Genomic DNA, 22,322 nt, shown 5'->3' with positions numbered 1-22,322 from the left:
GTCCAGGGACTTGCTTTGTAGACCAGGCTGGCCCCAAACTCAGAGACCTACTTGCCTCTGCCTCCTGAGCATCAGGAACAAAGGTGTGCACCACCACACATGGCTCCCTCATTTACTTATTCACTTACTTATTTGAAACAGGATATCATTATGTAGCTCAGGCTATCCTCTAACATACTACGTAGGCTAAGCTGGCTCCCAGATCCCAACGCCTAACATCCAGCCTGAGATTTCTAAGTGGTAAGATTACGAACATGCATAATAAGAGCGAGCCTCTGGTGATCCATTTATAAATACACAGGGAACATATTTCTAGTGATGGATTTCAAGGAGTCCTTTGCTTGTGCAGAAACCCTTAGCATCCCAGAACTCCTCTCAGGAGGTACGGATGGAGGAAAGGGTGTGAAGCAAGAGAAGGGGAGAGGCTGAAGCAAACATGAACTTCATTTCTTAATATTCTAGTTCAAGTCCAGCTGTCTAACATTTATGGTATGTTTACTAAATGGTGACTATCTCCAAGGTGTCAGAAACCCAAACAAATTAGAAACACAGAACTTTGCTTCAAGGTGCCTGATGTGGGAAGAGGCTTTTATTAGCTATATGTTTAACTGTTTATAATATACTTCAGGAAATCTCTCAGGGGAGATGGCCTATTTCACAATATATATTCATGTATCTCACAGCAAGGGGCAGGCAATATGTTGGAGCCCCAGCCCCACCCCACCCAACCCGACTACTTTATGGCCAGAATTAGCGTCAACAGTTTACCCCAGCTGGCCCAGCCTCTGTCCTTCCCAGGCGGGCCGCACTATTTTTAGCTTAGACTGGATAAATCTTCCCATACCACTCTTTGCCAATGTTCCAGCTGTTTGATGGCTGCTTACTTCAGTATTTTATTAACCCCTATATAGCAAATACAAAAAGTTCTAGCATTTTCCCAGCCCATTCTATAAAAGTACAGCAAAATCTGAGGGCATGGTAACAGGCTGTCTTTCCACAGCAGCACTGCCTGAATGCACAAACCAAACCTTTCACATATCAGTGTGTGGTAAAGCTAGCTACATTCAAGAAGAGTGTGTTCCATCCACCAACTACACGCAACAGAAATCCAAATATAATAAAGGCTCGGAAAATATGTGCATTTTCTTCTCATGAAAAACAGGTCAAGATTTGGTTAGTCCTGGCCTCCATTGATCTTCCCAGCTCTCCGAGGCTCTCGAATCCTTTTCTGTTCCTCTTTTCTCAGCCTTGTTGTATAGTTTACATACATCGTTACCTCATGGTTGGAAATGACAAGTGTGTCTAGTCATTGGGTGCACATTCTGGATGCTTCCTGTCTTCTCTCATAGGTATGACCTGATCGGAAGGAAGTGCTTATTTTTATATTGGTTCACAATTCCAGGGGATCATTTTCTTGTGGCGGGAAGATATAATAGCTGCCGGGGAAAGCATGGCAGTGGGAACAGGGGCCCAGCTGCGAACCTTGTGTCTGAACTAAGAAACAGGAAGTCGGGCTGGGCTACAAAACCTCAAGCCCTGACCTCGGTGATCTACTTACTCCAGCGGACCTCCTGAAGCTTCTACAACCTTCCCAAACAGCACCAACAGGTGGAGAAGAAGTGTTTAAACACATGGGCTCGTGGAGGACAGGTTACATTCCAGCAGCATCACCAGGTACTGGTTAGTGAGGCAGAAGAAAAAGATGAAAATTTTGGGGGACATGAGGAAGAAAATGAACCCATTCACTCTGGAATCTAATTAACCCCTCTGTCAGAAGCCAAGCAAGGATTCCAGCACAATGAACAACTTGGGGGCCTTTTTTCCTTCCTAGCCATAAATCCAGTTTTCTAGGAATCTCACCAGAAACCCCTTTCCGGGGAAAGGACATGTACTCAACTTCTTATGCAACTAGTGGCTTCTGGTTTTGCCTTATTCATGGAATCTCTGAACACCCTCCCACGATGTGTCAAAAATAAAGAGGAGTTTACCACTTAGTTTTCTTAGCAACGTCCTGAGACACAACCTGAGTCATTGAAGGCCAATGTTAGGATGATTGGTTACTCTATACTCACACTGGGTGCACTGGCTGGTTTTGTTTCGTGTCAACTTGACACAAGCCAGAGTCATCAGAGAGGAAGAAGCCTCCGCTGGGGAAATGACACCAGGAGATCCAGCTGTAAGGCATTTTCTCAACTGGTGATAAATGGGGGAGGGCTCAGCCCACAGTGGGTAGTGCCATCCCTGGGCTGGTGGTCCTGGATGCTGGGAGAGAGCTGACTGAGCAGTCCAGGGGAACCTAGCCAGAGCAGCACTCCTCCACGGCCTCAGCATCAGCCCCTACCTCCAGACTCCTGCTTAAATTTCTGTCCTGACTTCCTTCAGTGATGAATAGCACAGCGGAAGTGGAAGTCAAATAAACCCTTTCCTCCCCAGCTTGCTTTTTGGCCATGGTGTTTTGTTGCAGCAGGAGAAATCCTAGCTGAGATACTTGGGTAGTTAGTTAAATCCTAAGATAATTGGGTAGGTGGTCTTCTCATAGTCCCCCTTGGGAAGCACACACTCCTACTTGAATATGTCTTACATTTTCCTAAGTGCCCTATTCTCTTAACTCTTAACTTAGGCTTAATATACGTAAAAATGTTAGAATACTACTCAGTGGTAAAAAACAATGACATCTTGAATTTTGCATGCAAATGGATGGAAATAGAAAACACTATTCTGAGTGAGGTAACCCAGACCCAAAAAGATGAACATGGAATGTACTCACTCAATCAGTTTCTAGCCATAATTAAAGGACATCGAGCCTATAATTCAGGATCCTTGAGAAGATAATAAGAAGAACCTTCACCTGGCGATGGATGGAGAAAATGACAGAGCCCCACATTGGAGAACCGGACTGAGCTCCCAAGGTCCTGATGAGGAGCAGAAGGAGGGAGAACATGAGAAAGAAAGTCAGGACCGTGAGGGATGCATTCACCCATGGAGACGGGTGGGACAGAACTAACAGGAGATCACCAACTCCAGTTGGAATGGGACTGATGGAACATGTGACTAAACTGTGACAACTGGACTCTCTGAATGTGGCCGACGGTGGAGGCTGACTGAGAAGCCAAGGACAATGGCAATGGGCTTGGATTCTACGGCATGGACGGGCTCTGTGTGGGCCTTGTCAGCTTGGTTGCTCACCTTCCTGGACCTGAAGGGGGAGTTGGGAGGACCTTGGACTTAACATAGAGTAGGGAACCCTGATGGCTCTTTGGCCTGGAGAGGGAGGGAGTGGGGGTATGGGTGGAGGGGAGGGGAGGGAAGGGAAGTGGAGGAGGAGGGGAGAAGATGGAAATTTTTAATAAAAAAAATGAGAAAAAATATATTTCTTAAAACTACCAGTTGTGCTTCACTCACTGGCTAGTCCTGAAATTCTTTTCAGCACTGAAATTACAAACCTTGGACAGCCTGAGTGGATGTCCCTCAAAGTCTAGGCTAACTCTTCAGGCTGCTGAAGGTGGCAGCATGGCGCTGTGTCTCTGTCCCCTTGACAGGAGGGAGCATCAACTAGGGGCATCTCTGCATACTGAGCCAGCTCCTTAATGGCAGGCATCCCAGGAACCTCATCCAAACCCTGTCTTCTTACAAAAGGGAAGCTTGTTAGCTGGTCTGGGAACCAGAGGTGTAAACCCCGGGCACATGTATGAAACGATCAGTTTAGGGGATTCCATATTAGAATTGGGTGGTAGAGCGCATACTGCAGCCAGTAATCTTTGGTCCTGTGATGGCCTTTTCCGTGGACCCTCACAGGCCTTTCCACGTCAAGGAAGGTAAGAACAAATTTGTGGCAGTCTCTTCTGATACAGACACCAGTCCACTGCATATGGACCACAGTCTCATGCTGTCTCCTAACTTTATTTAGTGCCATGTAGGCCCTGTCTCTAAATACGGCCATATGGAGAAGCTGGAGCTTCAATGCATGAGTCTGATGTAGGGAAGGGGGCGGAGTCTCGTCCTAACAAGTAATGATGGTCACTGCCACAAGGCAGAAGAGAAGCTCTACGTGGGTGTGTGTGTGTGTGTGTGTAAATTTAATTTCTTGAAGAGCCCCATTTTTAACCTAAACTATTCGAGTCGGGCAGTTTAATTATAGTAAAACCAGATTAATTGCTCCATGCCTTCTCGTTTTAATTATGTCTCTTATTGCTTCTCACTTTCCTGTTTTTACACATCTGGCTAGTAGGGTTAGGTGTCTTTGGGGGGAAAGTTTTCCTTTCAAAAGGTATATGATCTTAGACTCATATGACTTAATACCCACCATTCAGTGTTTTTAAGGGGAAAAAAGCAACTACAAACAACTGTAGCTGCAGTAATAACAGCAGTAACAGTATCTTCTCTGGTGTTTTAAAAGATCTCTAAAGTTGTGTATGTCTGGAGAAGAGAGGAGAGAGAGAGAGAGAGAGAGAGAGAGAGAGAGAGAGAGAGAGAGAGAGAGAGAGAGAGACAGAGAGAGACAGACAGAGACAGAGAGACAGAGAGAGACAGAGGGAGAGAGAGAAAAAACAATGCCATGTACATGTGGGTACGAAGGCCAGAAGAGGGTATAGAGCCCCATAGAGTTGGAGTTTCAGGTTGTTATAAGTAGCCTAAAGTGGGTGCTGGAAATGGAACTTGGATCCTCTTGGATCTTAACACTGAGCCATCTTTCCAGCCTCTTCCTTTTTTTTTTTAAAGATAATTAACTTCTTCAATTGCTAAAACTTCAAGAGAAAGCGATCTCAACCTCACTGGGCACCTGACCTGGAGTAGCTGACCACTTCGTCCTGATGGTTAGAGGTAGAGGCCACTTTTCATATCTGCTTACTTCCAAAGCCTGTTCTTAGCAATATTATTTGGAGTAAAAACAGTCAAAAATCATTTCAAGTAAATTTGGAAACTTCTGTGTTGCTAAAAATATATATGATAAAAATATGTGTTGATATGGAATACTATCTAAGATATACTATAGGAGTTTTTATTGATATTTGCTTGTGGTATACAATTAAAAAGTAAAAGAATATAGGGATTAGTCAGTAAATCTTGTTCAATTTTGACTTTCAGTGTCTCCATTCTTTTTTTTCCAAGAAAGGGTTTCTCTGTGTAGCCATGGCTGTCCTGGAACTCACTTTGTAGACCAGGCTGGTTTTGAATTCAGAAATCTGACTGCCTCTGCCTTCCGAGAGCTGGGATTAAAGGTGTAGCCACTACTGCCTGGCATCCATTCTTCTTCCTGGAGAAACTGTGACATGTTTGCCTGTTTTCTTTTCAGAAATATTCTATGAATATACAAGAAGATCATGCACACACACTCACGAACACACACACACACACAACCTTTCTCCCTTGGAAAGCAATTTTTAAAAGAAGTTTAGACTAAGTCTTATGTAGCCTAGACTGGCCTCGAACTCCCTATATAGTGGATTAAATAGTCACCTAAATGGACTACAGTCAAGAGGAGGTTCTCTTCTATACATTTTATGTGTTAAAGAAATCTTAGCATAGACAGACAGCAGTGCCACACTCCTTTAATCTCAACACTCTGGAGACAGAGGCAGGCAGATATCTGTGAGTTCGAGGCTAGCCTGGTCTACAGAATGAGTTTAAGGATAGCCAGAGCTACACAGAGAAACCCTGTCTAAAGAAAAAAAAAGAAAAAAGAAAAGAAAAATAATTCTTAGCTTTAGGGTTGGTGGAGATTACAAATCTCTCTGCTTACCTCTACTAAGAGTTTTATCTGGTAGTCAAGCTGCTATTAAGTCAGATACAGAGGCTGATAGTAAAGCATTATCTAAAGGAATGAAAGTTAGCCAAAAAATGTCTTTGGCTCTTGACCTAGACTATTCCATCACTCTGCAAATGATGATGTTCTAGACAGCTAATGTCAGCCTGGAGGCTCTGCATGATTCATAAGACTTCTTCAGAAAACTTCATTGCACAAATTGCATTGTCTAAGAACAGATGACTAGAAGGAAAACGTCGCTACATGGTTGGTATTGACATAATTTTGTTCGTCAAATGTTTTCCATAGACTGGTTAAATCTTCAGGTTCAGAACAACATGGATATAGGAAACTAGATACATTTCCTTTTTTGAAAATTAAGACTCAAAATTAAAGGATCCGGAGTGAGAAAATTCACTTCTCATTGCTTACTTTCCAAATATTTATTAACTGTATGCATACATCATTTTCTTAAAATAAACTTCTGTACATCTTTGATACTTGGATGAATATCTCAAAAACAAATACTAAGATTTTAAAGAAAATGATTTTAGGTTTACATCATTTCTTTTAATTTTTGTGACAGTGTTTTGTAGTCCTTAAGGAGAGTAATTTTGATAATTATTGACTTCATTAATTAAGTTTGAGATTGGGGAGGTTTCCCAGTATCACTTCCCCAATAAGAGGAAACATTACCCAGTTATCATTCAAGCACAGAATAAAGCTTGGCTACCCTCTGGTGGGCTTAGTTTGAAGTAAATATACTTTTAGGATGGGGAATTTTCTTTTGAGCAGGCCTTAATGCTATAATAAAAATGCTTTTAAAAAGATCAAATCCACCATTCTTATTTTGTAAATAGGAAAATACAACTCCCAAATGGCAAAGGGTCTTCTGTCAAGATGCAAGTTCTGCTGTCATTCAGTAATGCTTTCTTCACTCTCAGGCAGTCTTAACATAACAGTTGTCCCTCAAACATTCCTATTCACCCAATTTGGTACAAAGAGGAGTTGCTCTATGACTTGAGAATAAAAGGAAAAAGAAGAAAAGCAATTGCAATTCTCTTAGACTTGTGATGAAAGCTTTTGCTGTTGTTGTTCTTTCAAATTTAGAAATTCAGTTTTAGAGTTGGTTGGAATTTCTGAAAGTATTCAGCCTTGATGGAGAAGCTAAAGAGGACGGAGTTTTCTTGTGGGAGAGGAAGGCAAGACTGTGCCTGCAGAGGTGGCGCCTTAAAAACAAACCGACAACAGAAACGCCGTGGGTGCAAAGAACAGAAAAAATCTTTCAGAAGAAATCCGTGGGCAAATCGTGTGAGGGAGGTGGAGAAAGGCGAGTTAATTTTGTTTTGAAGCTTCTTGAATAGTTTCCCTCTGGAAGGTAATAGAGAGGAACAGTTAATCTCAGGAGAAGTTGGTAAACAGTAGGTACTTGAATAATTCTCAAACTTTTCAGTTGACTTAACATTGCCATGGGAGTTTCTTCTTAATGCATCAGACTTTTTAAAAGACCCATCTTCATCTTAAATACCTGCAGACAGAGAAACTGCAGAAGAAAAGTGTAGGGAAGTTCCACATTTCCTTTTGCACAAGTTTACAAATGTTAATATTTTATTGCATTTGTTCTAACTTTCTCTTTGCTCTTGTATTGTCTACCTGTCATTTTGAATGTTTAAGATTAAGTTGCAAGACATATATGTGTTCATGTGTGTGTACATATGTATGCATGTATACACACATATATTTACTGAATCACGTGCCTACAAAAACAAACTCAATGAACACAGACAGGAAATTAACATAGATGTGAAACTACACCAAATTCAGTTGTCGCTTGTGCCTGTGATGGAAGAAGGGCACCTTCTTGGTTCAGGACCCAACTGAGAAGCTTGTCTGGCATGAGTTACACTATCTATGCAGAGGGTGTTAATCAAAAACAGTTCTTTACTTGTTGTGTGTCTGTTTTTAAAGATTTTATTTTTACTTATATACATGTGTATACATGTGTATCTGTGTGGGGGGTGTGGATGTGAGTCCTACCCACTAATTCCCAGAAGAGTGTGTCAGATCCCATGGATCCACAGTTACAGGTGGCTGTCAACTGCCCTATATGGGCACTGGGTACTGAACTAGGGTCCTCTGCAGTTGCAGTAAGTATCCTTAACCTCTAAGCCATCTCTCCAGCCCGTTCTTTTTGTTTTCGAATCAGGATATAACTTTTTAGACCAAGCTGGTCCTGAACTTGCTCTGTAGGCGAGGCAGGCCTCTTTTCCCACTCCGCGACATGCTGGTATTACATGTGTGTGCCACTGAGTCCAGCTAAACTCTTAAGTTTACACGTCATTATTTTTGAAAAGTACGGGCCGGTTACTTTGCTCTTTTACCTGTGAGTTCAGAGAGCCTTTTATGTAATCAGAATAACAGTTTCACTTGGGATTGAATTTGCCAGTGTCTGCAACCACGAGTGGCAGCAGTCTTCATGGTGACACCGATTCAGGATTGTGTAAGCCATCTTGTATCATCCTCAAAAGCAGCACATAGGGAATGCAAGTGAAGTCACACCACATGTGCTGGACCTGAGCGCAAAAGTCCTGGGTCAAACAGACATACAAACGCCTCTGTTGAGTGCAAGCTTCCACCATGACGCAAGCCTTACATGGCGTGTACTCATTGTCTAATGAATTTCTGGGCTGTGGGTACAGCTGGTTGTATGTTAGAGCGTGTGCCTTGCTTGAGAAGGTCTTGGCTGGTCCCCAGCACCAAACAAACAAACAAACCCTGTGTCTGATTTCGTCCCGAGAGTTTGAATGAGTATACCCCTGGAGTGTCCTAAGAATCTGCTTTATGAAAGTCACCCCCACAAGATTCTGAGGTAATAGAGAGTAAGGTTTTGGGGCTTGTCTCATTTGGAAGTGAGGGGTGGCATAGTTCCCAGCTGGTCAGCCTCTACGTATTTATTATCCTGATGTTATGGATTAAATAATTGATCAATATACTTTCACATACATTAACAGAGCTACAGGACAATTAGGATATTGTGTTTTCCTATAGGTTCATTATTATTTTTCCTTCATTCGATTAGGTGACCAGTGCCTATGTGGCCCCTACCTCCAGCTACTTGGAGGACTGGCATAGAAAATGGCCAGACCTTTGGTGAAGGCATGTGCTCACTGAACAAGAGTTCTGAGGTGTCCTTGGGGAGGGGCAGCTTAAGAGGTGACTCTGTGATGTCAGTAATGAAGAAGAGGTTGAGAGGAGGTAGCCCGCAGTAGGAGAAGTACCACAATGTAATTTATGGAGATCTCAGGTGTCTTCTTAATGGCCAGCATGACACTCAAGTGCACATTCACATGCCCACTCAGACTCAACTGGGGGAGCTGTCTGAAGACAAAACGCTTCACCATTTGCCAGGTTCTGTTTAATTACTGGCGAGTGAACAACATCCTGATCCTGTCTTTATGAGCTTTATAACCTAGGTCAGATGCTAACACGCCCCTTTTTGAATGCCAAAAGCCTTAAACAAGTTAAGATTGGATTTTCTAACAGGTAAGGGGGAGATGCTGCCTCCAGCATGACTTGGTCCCGGAAACCTGACTGGGGTAGTGAGGGAATGACACACAGAAAGAAAAGACACACAGACACATGTCCCAGAAAGCTGACAGCAACAGTCAGGATGTCAGCATGTTTATTATGTACAGCACAGGAGGAGTTAGCTGGTCTCTGTAGGAAGGGAGGACACGGCTTTCACAGGACAGCGGTCTCGGGCTGTAACTATCTGGGAGGCTGAAGCCGCAGTTGCTAGGTTTCACAAGCACTGCTCAATCATTTGTACACACTTGTACTTACACACACTGTCAAGGTTCACACGCAGACCAGAGGAAGTCTGTACCATCTGTCCCTCTTGGCCTCACTCTGGAAAGGATCTCGCAGTTCCCATGGGTATGAGGCATTGGTGTTCCTGACATGGCTGTGCCCATGTCAAACAGCACACGTTCACTCAGGACTTCATCTGCTCTCTCTACACATTCATGCTGAGTGACGTTTTGTTCTTTTGGCTTTTTGAGGGCCCACCACCAAGCTCCCAGATAAATCACACACAGAGTCTTATTCTTAGTTATGAAGGCCTAGCCTTAGCTTGGCTTGTTTCTTGCCAGCTTTTCTTAAATTATCCCAATGACCTTTAGCCTCTGGACTTTATCTTTCTCTATTTCTGTATACCTTACTCCTTTCTCCATGGCTTGCTGTGTAGCTGGGTGGCTGACTCATGGTTCTCTTCTCCTCTCCTCCTTCTCTTGCTTCTTATTCTCTCTCCTCCCAGATTTCTCCTTTTATTTATACTCTGCTTGTTGTCCTTGCTCCTGCCTTGCTATTGGCCATTCAGCTCTTTATTAGGACCATCAGGTGTTTTAGACAGGCAAAGAATCACAGCTTCACAGTTAATAAAATGCTGCATAAACAAAAGTAACACACCTGAAAATAACATTCCTCAACACACTCACTCCAGCCTTCCTTGGCTTCCCACAGGGATGTATATGTAAATTCCTCGGGGGAAAAATAAAGAAATGCTCCATTTCTTAAACATCTGAGCTCCTGGTAGCAAATCCCTATCTGCTATGATCATAATAATGCCACGGTTTTTGGTCTGCTCTGCTCTCAGTACTGCTGTGGAACCAGGAACTCACTAGCTGTTTACATAGCATTAAGAACCCTGGTGTGTCATTGTCTAATCTACTCATTAAGCATCTAAATCTACATAAGAAGATAGCATGCAAATCCTCTCATCTTGAGTTGTGGGGGGGCGTGGTTTCGACATATGACTTCTCTCTATAGCTTTTGCTGTCCTGGAACTCACTCTGTAGACCAGGCTGGTCTCAAATACTCAGAGCTTCACCCAACTCTGTCTCCCAAGTGCTTGGCTTAAAAGCATGCACCACCATGTCTGGCTTGTGCAGTATTCTTAAACCAAGCAATAAATGAGCTGACAGTATCCATCTTGTGGATCTCTTTAACCTTCTATAGCTTTTTCCACTGCCAAGGTTTTCATGTGGCAGTGTGTCCCCACCTTCTGTCTTTAGCCTTCTTCTCTTTTTATACCATTCGCTTCCTAAGGGAAAACAATCATTCCCATTGCTTAAATATTATCTACATGCATTGTCAGGGCTCCATTCTGCTGCATCAAGCACTACACACAATCTGCATTCAACATGCTAAACTGGAGTTCATTGTCCCAAACTTGCTCCTTTACCTGTAACATGAATTCTGAATGGTCTTAATAAATAAAACCCAGAGTAAGATATTAGGAGGTGAAAGCTGAAGGATCAGAGAAGCAGTATGGCCAACCACCGAAGAGACGGTTTACCTCTCCTGAATCCTCAGACTGAAGGGGCGATCCTGTCTCTACTAATTCCCAGACTACACCCTCTGACTTTTTCAGACTGCATCTGAGCTCCTGTCTTCTTCCGCATTATAATCCCCTCTCTGCCCAGCCGTGTCACTTCCCATCTCTACCTCCCTGGTGCTGAGACTAAAGGTGTGGGCCACCATTGCCTGACCCTGTTTCTCTTTGAGACTGGACCGAGCTAACATAGCCCAGGGTGGCCTTGAACTCAGATCCGTCTGCCTCTGTCTCCCGAGTCCTGGGATTAAAGGTGTGTGCCACCACTGTGTGGCCTCTCGTGTCTTAGCTGTGTACTCTGTCCTTCAGGCGAGCTTTATTTGTTAAAACACAAACAAAATATCACCACATGCTCCCATTTACATATTTCAACCAACAATTCCTGTGTTGATATAGGCACTAAGTAAGAAAGTCGGGAAAAATTTAAACTTTTCGTCTTTATTTGACCCGTAAGCTCACCCTCTACCATAGTTCTCAACAAAACACCACTACTTCATCATCTTTGCTTACCATCTATTGCTTGAATTATTGCTGAAGTATCTAAATGGCACTCCCATCACCAATCTCTAGTCTCCAGTTAGCGCTGCTAGTGAATGAAAACTCACTTAAAGACCCACACTTGAAAACCTGAATAGTGGTAGTTAAACTGCAGCCAAAGTCTCGTTCCTTGGGCACAGTGTACAAGACTTCACGTTTGAGTGCAGAACCAGCGGTTGACTGTCTTGTCTACATAAAGTACCCTTCACCACCATTACCCCCTCTCTCAATCTCTCTCTCTCTCTCTCTCTCTCTCTCTCTCTCTCTCTCTCTCTCTCTCTCTCTTTTTGGTTTTTCGAGACAGGGTTTCTCTGAAGCTTTGGAACTAGCTCTTGTAGATCAGGCTGTCCTTGAACACAGATCCACCTGCCTCTGCCTCCCAAGTGCTGGGATTAAAGGCGTGTGCCACCACCACCCAGTGAGCTTCTACCTCTTATGGATTTAGAACTCCTGAGTTTTCACCTTTCTCCTGATCCCACAATGGTTTCCAGCTTTTTCCTTAAAGGAAAACCCACTTCGCCACATGCATTCACCCCAGATGACCTCCTTCTTAAAGCTTTTCCTGCCCTCCTCCCCTTCCAAAACACTTGTATATATTTATCTTAATATCAACAGCATTTTGAGTGCAGTTAACAGCCTTCCTATCTTGCGATCTCCTGAGTTCAACCACGGACCCCAGCAGCGCTTTTTGAGTTTCATGAAAAGCCCAGCGCTGTGCTTGCTGTATGACTTGGTCTGTGCAGGTTGAGTGGTTTAATGGTAACAATAATCTCTTTCACTTGTCAGTGTTTGGTTTGGCAAATTACATATTCATCTTCCACTCTGTACATGCTTGGCAAATGTTTGAATGAACGAACTAATGAGTCCAAGTTTTCCTTAATTACCCAGAGATATGAGCACAGGGCAACCATATAACATCTATAGACACTTAATTGCATATGATAACAGTTCTTTCCCTTAGCTCCATTGTTGTCTGGCTTCAAATTACCTTGGGCAACACAGTACTCTATTTGTTATCTTTGGTCTCAGCTGCTTTCAGAGTTTGCTGTGGTTTTTATTTTGTAATCATCAGAAAAATAGCAGAATAGCCATGTTTTTGAAAGTTCAAGAAATTAATAAAAACACAAGTCGACCCGCCATAGAGGCTGCGATGGAACATGAACAGCTGTCGGAAGTGTCCCCTAACTCGAACCTTCTTCTCCCTTAGTTCTAGAACAAAGTTTAGAAGGCCACCTGATTTCAGCCAGAGCAAATAGGGGTGATTGCCCAAAAGAAAAATGGTCTCCATGGCGTCAGATTTCTTTTTACGTGGCCCAATCAAAATCTAGGATTCCGGGCGTCGGCGTCCTCACTTCCGCCCGGCCTTCCTGGACTCTTCAAGTTCTCCGAGTCTCCGCGGTGTGCTTTTTCCTCGCGACAGTTTCCGCAGCCTGGGCGGGGAGGCCGAGTGGCTGCGGGCGGGCAGGATGAGCGCGGTGCGGACGCTGCGGGTGCCTGGCCGTCACGGCTACGCCGCCGAGTTCTCCCCGTACCTGCCAGGCCGCCTGGCCTGCGCCGCCGCGCAGAACTACGGCATCGCGGGTGAGCCCGGGCCGCGCCGCCGCCGCCGCCGCCGCCTCGGGGGCGGGCGCGGGAACGCGCTTCTGAGCGCGCGCGGTGCCGCCCGCCACCGCCAGGGGGAGACCGAGGGCCGGGTTGCCCTCCTAGGTCCCCTTTCCCTGCCACAGTTGGCTTTTGAGTACCGGGGAAATCTACAGCTTGTCTTTCCTTCCTCAAGAAGGATGCATTTGTTAGCGCTTGGAAGGGGGAGGCAACAGAGTCACGAGTTCAAAGCCACCCTCAACTAGGGAGCCTGACGCTATCCTTAAAACAGACTAAGTACCTTTTGTTGTCTCATGGAAAATGGATAAATTTGCAGAGCTGTCTAGACGCCCAAGCCATATATTGAGGCATCTTTTAAGTCGTGCCCCATCTGTTGTTTACACAGTGTGTCAAGCCATTGCATAATCTTAGCAATCCGTAGTATTTGTTTTGTCTAGTGTAGAAAAAAAAATGATTTCTGAAAATCAGTGATAAATAACGAATTTTCTTATAGTTTTGATCATTAGCTCTTAGTGCTTGCATGGTCAGGTTTACCTTCCTTGGCCCCCAGTTAGGATGAGGACTTTAAGTCTTTTAGAAAGGTTACTTATAGGGAGTTGGTATATTTAGGAATTGGTTTTTAGACGGGTGTGTATGTGTGTGTCTGAGTGTTTTGCTTGTATATATGTCTGTGAACCACGGCCGTGCCTGGCGCCTGCTGAGGTCAGAAGAAGAGGTTCAAAGAGGGTGTTGGATCCCCTGGAACTGGAGTTTCTGGTGGTTGGTAATCAGGAAGTGGATGCTGGGACCAGAGACTGGGTCCTCTGCAGGCAGCTGTTGCTCCTAAGGGACGAGCTGTCTCTCCAGACCTAGAATTGGTATTTTGTGATCAGCCGTGTTTAAGTGGAAGAGCTTTAACACCTTGTAAATGAAAATATCATACTGATCACAAGAACTCAAAACATAATTCTCTTAAAGCTCTAGGAACATCTGGGTGTGCGTGTAAGCTTAATAATTAGCTATCCTTATATAGTTCAAGCGCAGATCCACTTTGGTCAGATGTTAGCAGAGAGGGAGGGGTGGCGGGGGAGAGAATGAGACTAGTCTCATAGCAAAAACTGATTAATTGCTGGTAGATAACTGAGGTTTAAACATTTGACCAAAGACTATATGGCATTTCCACAATACTTTGTTTTAAAACGCCATGCTAGATTGTTTCACGTGGATCAGCAAGGCAGAGTCACGGTCTTGGGGGGGCGGTCTATAAGTGTGAGGTTTCTCTTCTGTTAGTAGAGCTGTTAGCACTAACCCGAAAGGTTTGTGCGCCTAGCCGCTGGCTAGGTTTGAGTTGGCACTCGGGCATCTTTCCCCTATGCTGGTGTCTGGGTCCCAGTCAGGCCAGATGGTAGGCTGAATATTTAATGATTGAAGCACACGTGTGGCTTCCAATCCTTTACGTGGTCACAGTTATTTTAAGGGACATTTGTGGTGGTTAAAGCAGGTCCATACTGCTTAATACTTCATCTTGGTGTCCCCTGGAAAGTTCAGCAGCATGGCCTTATTTTCTTTTTTTCTTTTTTTCCTCTTTAGGCTGTGGAACCTTATTAGTATTGGATCAAACTGAATCTGGACTACAGATTTTTAGAAGGTACAGTGGCTGTCTTTCCTATTGTTACAATAAGACACCATGATCAGCTGGGAGGTGGTGGCACACGTCTTTAATCCCAGCACTTGGGAGGCACAGGCAGGCGGATCTTTGTGAGTTAGAGGCCAGCCTGGTCTACAAGAGCTAGTTCCAGGACAGGCTCCAAAGCTACAGAGAAACCCTGTCTTGAAAAACCAAAGAAAACCCCAAAACAAAATAACAACAACAACAACAAAAACCAAAAAACCCACCATGATCAAGACACCTTAAAAAATAAAGTGTTTAATTTGGGTTTGTGGTCTCAGAGAGTTAGAGTCCATGATGGCAGAGCAAGGGCATGGATCTAGGAACAGCCGAGAGCTCACATCTTGATCCTCAGGTAGGAGGCAGAGAGATGCATGCGGGGAATGGGGGCAGGTCTTTTGAATCTCAGAGCCCACCCCCAATGACACACTTCTTCCAACAAATACCACACCTCCTAAACCTTTCTAAACACGTCTGTCAACTCGGGGCTGAACATTCAAACATATGAGAGCTTTTGAGGGCCATTCTCCGTCAAACCACTATGGTGACTCTAATTATTAAGCTTACATAGACTCTCAACCACTGTGAAAACTTAATACAATTCCCTTTGGAGTATTTGGTACTAATAGGTTTTGATTTATAATGTAAGAGAAACGTTTGCATTGACATAATATAGAAATTATTTTTTCTACTTAGGTTTCTCGAGCTTGTTGGTGTCCATTTAGAAACTGCATGTTTTAAACAGTGAGCCCCTTAGTGCACCCCATGACACTACCCATCTTGGCTGCTTTACTGTAATCTAGCTTTATGTAAGCAAGAGCTAATGCCCAGCTTATGGATGACCCAGTGTTTCTCTTCTCTCTGTACCCATCTTCCGTGTTGATTGATGGACTCTTAGTACTCCATCAGGGTTAGTCAAAGGCAGAGGAAAGAGGTTTCGCTAGAAGCTGACTACCTGTTCGTAGCCCAGATGAAAGATCTATGCAGTCAGGCTCGTACCGCTCAGAGGAAAGATTTATGGGAGGATTTAAAATGGTTGGCCTCAGGATTTTGAAGTGCTTGCTGGTGCGTGCTGTGAATCACAGGCTACAGCAAGCCGCAGGTGTGACAGCCTGCCCTCGGTAGATGGCGTCATATTAGTGGCTGCAAACCTTTAGTTTAGCTTTCTAGTGATCTGCCTGCACTCCCTGACCCATTCTTCCTGCCTTTCTGAACCCGTTTCTGTGAAGGACCTGCTTGATTTCTCTCTCACACTTTTTAAGATCGTATGAGATCATGTGTGTTACAACATGTGAAAAAGTGAGGAGGAAAACTAACTATAAACTTAAAGATCGTTAATCTCTTTCTGGCCAGCAGTTCATGGATATATCTTTTTTACCTCTGGTACAGCTTTGACTGGAATGATGGATTGTTTGATGTCACCTGGAGTGAAAACAATGAGCACGTCCTTGTCACCTGTAGTGGTGATGGCTCCCTGCAGCTCTGGGATACTGCCAAAGCCACAGGGCCCCTGCAGGTCTACAAAGAACACACTCAGGAGGTAGGATGGGCATCTCTCTGGGATGGTTACTTTTCTGTCTTAGACTTTGGTTGAAAGCTCTTTGCGAATGAACATGGGGAAATGGTTTCAGGGGACAAGGTTAAGCTTTAATGTTTCTTGTTCATAGTAGTGTCACTTAGTGTTTTATTATTCAAACATAAAGTAGTTCTTGGCCTAACACAAGAAAAGAAAAGGTCAGGCTCCTCACTAGGCCATGCCAGTGCCTCCAGCAGTGTGCTGGGGCATTGTTTCCTCCACAGAGTGCCCTGACGTTCCTTATGCTCTGGGAACACGTCTGCCATGCAGAGCCTTAAGAGAGGGTGGGTGGGCTGTTCACAGGCTCTGTCACACTGCCCTTAGGCTTCGGAGAGACTCAGAATATATCCAAGTAGCAGCATCAAATACCAACTAGGAGGCTGAGTTTACTAAAGGAAATTTAAGATTCACTGTTTTTAATTTGTGTGTGTGTGCACACGTTAGTGTGTGTGTGTGTGTGTGTGTGTGTGTGTGTGTGTGTAAGTCATATGGGGCATAGGAACTAGTTTCGACTCTGGAAGAACCGAAATGCGTGCATAGGTTTTAGGGAATGCGATGAGCGTCATAAGCCACCTTTTGGGGGAGAGGTGATTTGGGGGGGCTCCTAGCTGTGGATTCATATGTTCCAGGGTAGGAGCGTGAGGATTAGAATTCCTAGAAACATAGATATAGAAAAATAAGAAGCAGAAACTTAGGATAGCACTGGAGGGCCATACAGTGAGTACTGAAAGTCGCCTGCGTTTAATTTCCATTTGCTCAAATACCCCGACCCCAAGAGGTAGGAGTAAGATAAAAAACAAAGCAAAACAAAACTGCACTGAGGTGACACAAGGAATGAAGAGATCAGTTGAAGGGTTACAGGCTACATTCTTAGTTAAACATTCTGTTGCCAGAACAAGACAAATAACACTCACACCCTAGACCAAAATCCTCTATAGGCAACCCACTCCCTGGGTGGGATCCATGGTTATCTCCCTAAGGGAGCAGGAGCCTAGCTGGACCCTTAGACTTTGGATTGAGTAGGAACAGATCTACTTCTTAATACCTGAAATACCAGGTCTGGATATTAGCCACACCTGTTGACAATAACCTTGAGAGAGCAGCAGTTCCAACTCTCTGACCTTTATCAAGGTAGGATAGACCCACACTTGTGGGCCCTGTCAGACGAGGACATTCTTTCTTGGCATTTTATATTTTACCTTAAATGTTTTAACCTCAAAGTAGCAATGGAGTCTTCAAAGATTTGCAAATGTGCTTTCAAGTTTTTACCTACGCTTATACTGTCTCATCATAGGCCTTCAACAAGTGTTTACTAATTGGATGGAAGAACATTAGTGCTTTGTATAAAACTTGACTTCTGTGAGCATCCTAGAGAATATTGTGTGCTTACAGCTATTTTTTAAAAAATCAGTATCTCTACAATTAGTTCTAAAAATCACAAACACTTTCTATTACTTTCTTGTGTTGGTATGGCTCCTTGAATGGTGTGGTGGCAAATTACGGTGTTTTTAGAACAATCGCTGGGTAATGGCAACTTTGGTAAAGGAGGAACTCGGGTTTCAGGGTGTTCAATGAAAGAATCCCTTCAGGCAGGCGGATCTCTGTGAGTTCAAAGCCAGCCTGGTCTACAGGACAGGCTCCAAAAGCTACAGAGAAACCCTGTCTCGAAAAACAAAGAAATGGCTGGTGGTGGTGGCGCACGCCTTTAATCCCAGTACTCGGGAGGCAGAGGCAGGCGGATCTCTGTGAGTTCGAGGCCAGCCTGGTCTACAAGAGCTAGTTCCAGGACAGGCTCCAAAGCTACAGAGAAATCCTGTCTCGAGAAAAAACAAAACCAAACAAAACAAAAACGAAAGAATCCCTTCAGAGCAGCAAGTCCAAAGTCCAGACACTTTGAAGTTCCATCATTTTGCTGACAGTTTTGCTGTTATGTCTTTGAGAGAGGGGCTCACAGGGTAACTAGAAAGGACCTTGAGCTGTGGTCTCCCTGCTTCTGTGTCCCAAGGGCTGGGATTACAGGTAAGAACTACCACACCTTGCTTATTTTGCTTGTTCTTATATGATTTGTATTACAAATAACTTAATATTTTTACTTTCTTTCTTTGAAACTATTCTTTCAGGATGCTTTTATAATTTTGTTGCTTCTTATTGATTATTTATGTAAATACTAGGCTGATCGGAGCAGCTCATGAGGTCCGATCTGGTTACAGGAAACAGTACTGCTCTAGTGCTTCCCTTTGTCTTCAATTGCTTTTCTTCTGTTCCAATGTGACAGTCTCGGGCCACTGCATGCACGCCGTGTGCATTTATTCATCTGTGATAGTCTCGGGCCACTGCATGCACGCTGTGTGCATTTATTCATCTGTAATAGTCTCGGGCCACTGCATGCACGCCGTGTGCATTTATTCATCTGTAATAGTCACGATCCACTGCATTCATGTCGTGTGCATTTATTAATCTGTAGTAGTCACTATCCACTGCATGCACGCCGTGTGCATTTATTCATCTGTAATAGTCACGGGCCACTGCATTCACACCGTGTGCATTTATTCATCTGTGATAGTCACAATCCACTGCATTCACGCCATGTGCATTTATTAATCTGTAATAGTCTCGGGCCACTGCATTCATGCCGATGTATAGTCATTTGTTTTTTAACATGTGTTAAATCTATTATAAAGAATGTATAGACCATTTTCATATAACCAGTGATCTCTATATATTCTCAAAGAATTTCTGTGTAGAATGTCCCCATTCTTTATGAATTTTTCTATTTTAGGAGCTAATGCATTTGTCTTTCAGATTGTCCTAGTAATGATCAGAAGAATGGCTTCTCTTGTGCTCAAAAATGCTTTTTTGTTTGTTTGTTTTTTTCAAGATGGGGTTTCTCTGTAGCTTTGGAACCTGTCCTGGAACTAGCTCTCATAGACTAGACTGTCCTTGAACTCACAGAGATCCTCCTGCCTCTGCCTCCCAAGTGCTGGGATTAAAGGCCTGCACTGCCACTGCCCTGCTCAAATCTGCTTTCTGTAGCAGCTAACGCTTGCTTCCCACACCATTCTCTGAAGAGGTGAACCTGAGCCAAACCCTCCTACCCTAGAGAGAAGCTTTGGAGATAGTCATCATGTCCCTTCGGTTGTCCCCTTTAGAACACTTGGCATTTCTTCATCTTGTCCTCAGCGGACTTGACCTCTGCCCTCTAGAGCTCACTTTTGACACTCCTCTCTGCTGTCCTGCATGGAATATGTTCTGAAATGTCACTGTTGGTCTGCCATAGTCCTGAGCCCTCAGTTCTTGTGAGGATAGCCATGCCGTGTCTCAGCGCTGGGTTATTCTGGGTTCACAGGAAAAGCTCCAGATCTTTGGTATTTGAACCGATGTTGAATCTCTTTAGTTTATTCTATGTTTATGAAACCGGGCTTTTGTTTTGTTTTGAGTTGAAGATGTACTTTGTTTTGTGCTATGTGTGTACTATTCTAGATTGTTTTCCTCTCATACAATTTTTAAATATTAAATTTTGTTTAGATATGTATTTTGTGGGGGCATGTGTCTTATATATTTGCATGTGTGTGTTCTAATATGGGGGCATGTGTGTTATATATGTGCACATGTGGGGTGGCATATGTGTTGTGTGTTTTTGTGTGTGTAGGCGACATGTAGTTTGTGTGTCTGAGTGTGTGTGGGGATGGCATATATGTTCTGTGTTTGTGTATGTGTAGGCCACATGTAATTTATGTGTCTGAGTGTGTGTGGGGGCGGCATGTATGTTGTGTGTTTGAGTGTGTGTGTGGGCGGCATGTATGTTGTGTGTTTGAGTGTGTATGGGGCAGCATGTATGTTGTGTGTTTGAGTGTGTATGGGGGCGGCATAAATATTGTGTGTTTGAGTGTGTATGGGGGCGGCATGTATGTTGTGTGTTTGTGTGTGGGGGCGGCATGTATGTTGTGTGTTTGAGTATGTATGGGGGCGGCATGTATGTTGTGTGTTTGAGTGTGTGTACAGAGGCCAGAGGGGGATACTGGTTCATTTTCTATCACTCTCCTTTTTATTTCTTTGAGACGGAGTTTCTCACTGAACTCAGAGCTAGCCTAGCAGCCAGGAGGCTCCAGTGATCTCTTTCCCCGCCCCCCATAATGCTAGGGTTACAGGTGTACAGCCACACCTCGCCTTTCATGGTGTCCTGGGGATTAGAACTCAGGTTCTCATGCTTGTATAGCAAGCACTGTTACTCTCTGAGCCATCTCTCTAGGTCCTTCATCTAGGTACTGCCTACAAAGGACCCACGGCATCACATCAGGTTGGTGGATATGATCTCATCACATGAGTTTGGGAGTAGTGAGGGAAGTAGAGATCCGAGTCCTTTTCCTATTCCGAGTACAAAGGAAACAAAATAGGTTCAGGTCAGAAACTAATGTCTATTTGTTGAATAAATTTGTAACTGAGTAAGTATCGACAGTTCCTTTTTTTTTTTTTTCACCAGTGTTCAGGAAACATACATTAGAAAGTAAAACAAGCAGTGGGTTGTCTCCTGTACAGCTAAGTTGTATGAGGATACCCACCATGGCTGTAGGTACCCTTGGTTTTGAGTAACCTGGATAAATTATTTATTTGTTCTAAGCCCTGCTCCCTTCATCTCTGAATCACAGTGGTGGTTTAGGTCAGGGTCCTATGGATGCTTCAACTCTAGCTAGCACTGATTAGATATGAGCTAGTAGTATGTGCTTTCATAGTGAGGTTAGGAAAATAAAACGCTGAATTTCTTTCTTTTCTTTATTTCTTTTTTCTCTTTTTTTCTTTTTTGAGACAGGGTTTTTCTGTGTAACAGCCCTAGCTTCCTGGAACTCATTTTGTAGACCAGGCTGACTTTAAACTCACAGAGATCCACCTGCCCCTGCCTCCTTAGTGCTGGGATTAAAGGTGTGCACCACCATGCCCGTTTCTAGGTACTTGATTTCTTAGATTTAATTTTAACTTTAAAAATTAGCTTACATGGTAATAGGCTTCCATATGGGGTTTTCATAATATTTCATCTCAATTTGCCACCCCCATTTCTCCACCAACCCCTTTCATCTCCACTATTCTTCTCCTCCATTTTTTTCTATTGTGCTCCTTCTAGGGGAAGAATATCTTGACTGTCGACTTTCAGATGAAGCAAAAAGGGAGAAATCCAAGATTTAGATGAGCTTTAGACCTTGAAGATTGAAGGTCTTGTTGGAGTCAAAGAAAAAAGAAAGCATCTTAACATCAAGGGCTGGCGGAGGAGATGGTTCTGTGGGTCAGGGTGCCGCCAAGCTTAGTATCCAGGCAGAAACCGATTGTTCTCTGTATTGTTTAATTGGTGTCTGCAGTGGCTGTCATATCTTTTATACCCCTAAAATAACTTTGCTGTAGTCAGTGCCAAATATAAAGGGGAGGAATAATAGGAAAGAATTCAAAGTTCAGCAAGCAGAATAAAGAAAAAAGAAGAGGGTGAACGGAGAATTTGATTTCTCTGCTTCATGACTTACAGCAGCACTGTGCTGTTGAAACCGAGATGAAGGTGGGTGCAGAAATACTCACCCCAGGTTCTCACTTTCAGTTTGCAGTACTTCTGAAAACACTGAAAACGTGTTCTCCTTCTAAATAGAGAGGCTTAACAGTTTGCTGGATCAGTCTCCCCCACTTCTCTCTCCCTCTCTCTTTCTTGACAGTTTGGCCCAGGCCAGCCTCCAGTTCCCATCCTTAGCCAAGGATGACCTTGAATTTCCCATCCTCTTGCTTCTTCCTGAATGCTAGGGTTGCAGTCTGTATGGCGCGGCCCCAGGTATGAGACATTGAAGATGGA

At 43.8% G+C, this 22,322-nt stretch overlaps 1 protein-coding gene across 1 annotated transcript in view; it reads left to right on the top strand.

Annotated features, from left to right (window-relative positions):
• The first annotated feature begins 13,019 nt into the window (after positions 1–13,019).
• The window catches only part of Pex7 (peroxisomal biogenesis factor 7), a 67,341-nt gene continuing 58,038 nt past the window's right edge, over positions 13,020–22,322 (top strand). Inside the window, exons 1-3 of the mRNA XM_038340027.1 lie at positions 13,020–13,253; positions 14,844–14,901; positions 16,312–16,462. Coding sequence (XP_038195955.1) covers positions 13,139–13,253; positions 14,844–14,901; positions 16,312–16,462 — 324 coding nt within the window. The 5' untranslated portion in view covers positions 13,020–13,138. The remainder of the gene's footprint in view (positions 13,254–14,843; positions 14,902–16,311; positions 16,463–22,322) is intronic.

The sequence above is a fragment of the Arvicola amphibius genome, chromosome 8, assembly GCF_903992535.2.
Source record: "Arvicola amphibius chromosome 8, mArvAmp1.2, whole genome shotgun sequence".
NCBI lineage: Eukaryota > Metazoa > Chordata > Mammalia > Rodentia > Cricetidae > Arvicola > Arvicola amphibius.
The sequence above is the reverse complement of the archived record's forward strand: the minus strand, read 5'-3'. Positions and strand labels throughout refer to the sequence as shown.